Below are 5,086 nucleotides of genomic sequence, written 5' to 3'. Positions count from 1 at the left end.
ACATTTGTGTTTATCATTTTTAATGGCTTTTATTTTTCACATCATCTGCCTTTTGTTTCGCGCCTTCGTTGTTTTCTGTTTAACTTTGCATAATCGCGCCGTGAATTTAATGCCATGTACCGCGGGCTCTGGCGATTACTCTTCATTTGTATGTGGGTGTCGCAGCAATTGGACTTTTTTTAAACAATTTTATTTACTTACTTTTTGCGGAAAGAAAGTGGTTGGAAAAAGTGAGATGGACAATTAAATGTTTTGCCTCTTCCGTATCGTTTTTGGCACCGGCGCAACAAGCCAACAAGCGTGGTGTTGCAGAAATGTGGCCAAAAATAAACCAACAAAAAGCCAAGGGAAAAAACTAAACAAAAACAAAAGCAATCTTGAGCAGAAAGCGAGCCACCAGCTGCATTTCAATTAGTCTTTGAGGGATTTTGTGGATTGCCTGGCCCCAAAGGGGAAATTTCCAAAGTTCAAACTGAGTTCTAAGCAAAAAGAAATAGTTCATAGGATTCGCGAATTAATATATAATAATTAATAACAAAAAAGGAAACTAACTTCGAGAAGCCAAAGTGTGTATAACTTTACAGGCCAAAGGTTCAAATATCAAAGCGATCATAACTAAGCAAAGGATGCATAAATATTTATTTAGAAAGCAATTGCATAGGTAATATTTTTCGGGTCGAAGGCCAACACCATCACTACCACCATCACTCTAGATGTAAACACTACGAAGGCCGCCAAGAGAATGAGGTCAGTGGGAGACGAGCTCCCGTATTTATAGTCTCCGAGTGGAGAGAACAACAGAGAAAGTAAGAGCGAGAGCGCTAGAGAGAAAGAGATAGCTCCTGAGTTAGGGAGGGAGAATTAGAGAGAATTCGAGAGAAAGAGAACTTTAGAGAAAGTTAGGGAGAAAGAGAGCTCTAGAGAGAGCTGTTTCTATGAGAGCTATATGATTTTAACAGCCTTAGGTTTCTAGGTGCATATTATTCCACCCATAAGTAATAAATATATACTCTTTATCTCTAGCCAGATAGTTAATTATATTAAAATTATTTAGTTTATTTCGCTTGAGTGGTTTGGCTTTGAGTCGGTTTCAATAAATACAATAAATACGTATTAATTAACAGGCAACAACGTTTTTGCATTAACAATTCATTAACAATTACGAATTACGGTAAATTAAGTTTAAGGAGCACTTAGTGGAGTTTCCCCAATCGCCGTGGGTGGGCGGAACGGTTGTGCCGCCGACGATGTCGACGCTGTGATTTCACTGCCGGCAATGCCGCATCCTCGGTTTCTTCTGCCGCTTCCTCACCTTCGTACTCCTCCTCTTCGTCCTCGTCATCCTCCTCCCCATCATCTTCGGCCTCCTCTTCATCGTCTTCTTCTTGATTGTCATCCTGTTGCTTTGGGGGTTCCTTCACCTGGAGTTTGTCCTCATAGTCATCATTATCATCATCCACATTTATCTCATTGTCGCTATCGTTTTCCATTTCAACGGCCAGCGTCGTGGTCTCTCCGCCTTCATCATCATCCTCTGCCTCTGCCTCTGCCTCTGGCTCTGTATCCTCCTCCTCTCCCTCACCATCTTCTTCCTTTTCTTCTGCTTCGCTTGACTTCTTCACCTTATCCTCCTCCACCTCCTTGGTCTCTGTCTTTGCTTCATTGTTTGTGTAATCGATACCAGCAATGTTGGGTATTGGTATTATTTTAGTTGTTGTTGGTGTAGTTGTTGTTGTAGTTGTTGTACTTGTTGCTGGTGTTGCTGTCGTTGTTGTTGGAGCCTCAGTGGCTTTTATTGAATTGGTAATTGTTTCAATTACTTGAGGCTTGGAGCCACTCTCGCTGCCATTGTCGTTATCGTTGTCATTGTCGTGGTCATTGTCAGGTGCCTCCGCCCCTAACTCTGTCCCTGTCCCCACCTCTTTCTCTTTCTCTTTCTCCTGCTCTTTCTCTTTCTCTGTGTGTGCCTCTGTCTCTTGGGTGTCTTCTGTAGCTTCTTCTGTGGCCTCTGTATCTTCAGTAGCTGAATCTTCACTTTGTTCGCCAGCCATTAGCATTTCACTTTCGATCGGCAATGGCTCGGGATCCTCCGGGTCCTCCTGAGGTCGTTGATCTTCCAACTTTTGTGGTTCCATTGGGAGTTCCTCAACAATTACCAGAGGCTGATAGCCAACTGGTTCCTGATCCTGCTGCAGTTGATCATTGCTCTGTGCTGGAATCTTCTCAGTATGATTCTTTAGTTGTTCAATAATCTGCGCTGGATGTTGCAGCTGTGGATAACCCACAGGTTCGTCTACCACTGCTGGACTCTTCTCAGGTTGGTGCTCCTCAGGTTTGATTGCTAGATAGTCCTCCTCCTGTGAGGTATATTCCGGCTGATCCTCTAGCTCTGCATACTCCGCATACTCCTCGGGATCGTCACTCTGCTGTCCCTGAGGCAACACTGGCTTTCCATTCTTATCCACATATTGCAGACCATCAGTCCCCATCCGCATGCACTGGAAATGCATCTCAAAGAGATCCGTGGTGGCCATTCGGACCACAAAGTCCATGCACATATTGAGGTTGCTACCCACCACAGCCACATCGGTCATTTGGACACACATGGCCATGGGCACACCCATCATTACGGGAATGCAAAAGGGAGCCGGATTTCGCACTGAAATCCCATATTTCGAGGAGGGTTTGTCATTCAGAAAGACCTCAAGACGGGCCTCCTCCAGTTGCGGCACAAAGCTCACATTCGCACAGACTGCAACATAGTCGAGACGTGAAAAATGTTAAAAAATGTTTAAGAAGAATCTAATGCAAATGTTAAGGCAAAGAAAAAAACAAAGGGAAAAATACAGCGATTTGAATTCCAGTCAATGAATGAAAGTGGCGGCGGGTGGTAAGTTGTCGGGGCATCACCACCGCTGGAAGCGCCAACGATTTGTGGCATTTTAATTGGCAAATGCAGGCATGTCACGAAGCGAAAATAAAAGCAGCTCTCATTGTTGTCTCTGGCATGCGCCGCTGCCAAACTCACGGCCGAGATTTGGTTTTGCCAAGACTGGCGATTCGAAGTGCTGTTCCGTTTTCAAGAGAGTTTCTTAAAAGCCCGCAGGAGCCACGATTTGGATCCATGGATGTGATCCCGGCAGTCTCAATTTGTTGGGGCAATGCGACTTTGCCCCGCAACGTAAATATAGTCATGAATTATGCTAAATAAGGCCTAATGGAGTAAATTCAGGCAAAGACATTTTGGCTAAGGATGGTGATTTGATTTCATTGTGTGAATTAGTATTGATCAAGATGATCGAGGCACTTCTGCCAGTTCATTCAAAGTGTTTATTCAAGCTGTTTTCCCTTCTAGGATCTTAAGGTGGAACCTCCTGGAAAGTTTCTCCTTCGATTCCGTCTCACCTTTCTGATCGAATCCGTATTGATCGACCTTAAGGCCGGCACAGCATGAGCACATGGGACCATTGCAATCGCAGGGCTGTCCAAAGGTTGACCAGATGGAACCCTTCTCCGAGTACTTGACACTGGCCAGATTGCGTCCCCGGGACACGCTGACTGTGGGTGGCAGGTAAGGTGTGTGCGAGCTCAGTTCATAGAAGATTAGGCCATTGCTATAGCTGCGCGACGATATGCGAACGGGACACATGACAAGCAGCACGAAGGCCAGACAGGCGGCTAATAGCCTGGGCATCATGGTGGCACAGGAAATATATATAGTATCCTTGTGGGTATCCTTGTGTATATCCTTCAGCCAAGGAAGTCTGAACAAAAACTCAAGAAAATCACCAAACAAAAAAGTAAAGTAGTTGATTCCCGCGGGAAATTCACGGAATGCCGCTCCTCACGACTCGCGTTCGACGATCAACGTTTAACGTTTAATGTTTAATGGTAACGGAATAGCGACCGCAATTGCAGCGGCTCTGGAGCAATGACAACCGCTCGCGATCGACGACAATTAAATATTAAAACGCTGAACGCGCCGAGCGTTAGCTTAAAAAAGAAATGAAAACTGCTCGCTGGCAGAGGCAGCGACCGAACTAGCAGCAACAGCAGCAACAACAGCACATACTGCAGCAGCAACATTGGCAGCGTCGTTAGTTGTTGCTCGTTTTTGCAAGCAAACCATTTATACACTACCCCCAACAGGGCTATCTTATTAGACAAAGAGAAAGATTACTTCTATAAATTCACGTCTCCATCCTTATGTCTTATGAAGCCCGAACAGGGACACAGCTGCATTCCTTTCACGTCTTTTTATGCTTTTTGGGCATATTTCTCAGATAGAGCATACAAAATTCGTAGCACCACCAAATTTCTTCTTATCAGCGTGGTAAATCGTCAGTTACCAGTTGGTGCTGCTGCTTAGGCTCTTTCGCTGCCAGCAATGTTGCTGCTGTTGCTGTTGCTGCTGTTGCTGCTGCTGTTGCTGCTGTTGTTGCTGGTGGTGTTGCTGCTGGTGTTGCTGCTGTTGTTGCTGTTGTTGCTGCTGTTGTTGCTGCTGTTGTTGCTGCTGTTGTTGCTGCTGTTGTTGCTGCTGTTGTTGCTGATGTTGTTGGTGTTGGTGTTGCAGCTGTTGTTGCTGTTGCTGCTGGTGGTGTTGCTGCTGCTGCTGGTGTTGTTAATGTTAGTGCTTCTGTTTGTGTGTTGTTGTTATGCTTTTCGTTTTTTCCTTAGACCGACGCTTTGTTTATGTTATAGATGTGTTTTTGGCCCGATGTTACTGCTGCTGCTGCTGTGTGTGCTGCAGCAGTTGCTGTTTTGTTGCGTGCGCTTTGCCACTGTGTTTTTTTGTCGTCTATTCGGTGTGACAGTGACAAGAAAATTGCGACGATCGTGACTGGCTGGGAAAGCCAAAAAAAACACTCGTCAACCCTCTCGAGATGGTGTCGTTTGTTGTTACGCAAAGCACTTGGCTAAGGTCATGGCCTGTGACAAACTCTGAACTCTGGGACACACTGGGATTGAGAGGAGCAGGAGGAGCTGGAGCAACTGCCGCTGGATTTACTGCAATGACCGCTGCTGTATCTGTTTGTTGTTCCCACTTAATGCTGCCTCAGTCTCCCATAAACTTGGCTGATATATA

General features: G+C 45.3%; 1 protein-coding gene across 1 annotated transcript; it reads right to left on the bottom strand.

Annotated features, from left to right (window-relative positions):
- Positions 1–1,035: 1,035 nt before the first annotated feature.
- Positions 1,036–4,246, bottom strand: LOC110184363 (uncharacterized). The gene is made up of 2 exons (XM_086826888.1): positions 3,406–4,246; positions 1,036–2,752 (listed from the first exon to the last, which is right to left on the bottom strand). Exons 1-2 carry the CDS (start codon positions 3,695–3,697, stop codon positions 1,194–1,196), a joined length of 1,851 nt encoding a protein of 616 aa, XP_086683014.1. The 5' UTR covers positions 3,698–4,246; the 3' UTR covers positions 1,036–1,193.
- Positions 4,247–5,086: the final 840 nt, after the last annotated feature.

The sequence above is a fragment of the Drosophila serrata genome, unplaced genomic scaffold (assembly GCF_035046125.1).
Source record: "Drosophila serrata isolate PLE 108 unplaced genomic scaffold, ASM3504612v1 contig_8, whole genome shotgun sequence".
Taxonomy (NCBI): domain Eukaryota; kingdom Metazoa; phylum Arthropoda; class Insecta; order Diptera; family Drosophilidae; genus Drosophila; species Drosophila serrata.
This window is presented reverse-complemented; position numbering and strand designations above follow the sequence as displayed.

Bases quoted from the DNA above. Each gene is read 5' to 3' on its own strand.
- LOC110184363 (XM_086826888.1), bottom strand. From the start codon at position 3,697: ATGATGCCCAGGCTATTAGCCGCCTGTCTGGCCTTCGTGCTGCTTGTC. The intron at 2,753-3,405 runs GTGAGACGGAAT...ACTATGTTGCAG, and splicing joins ATACGGATTCGATCAGAAAG to TCTGTGCGAATGTGAGCTTT.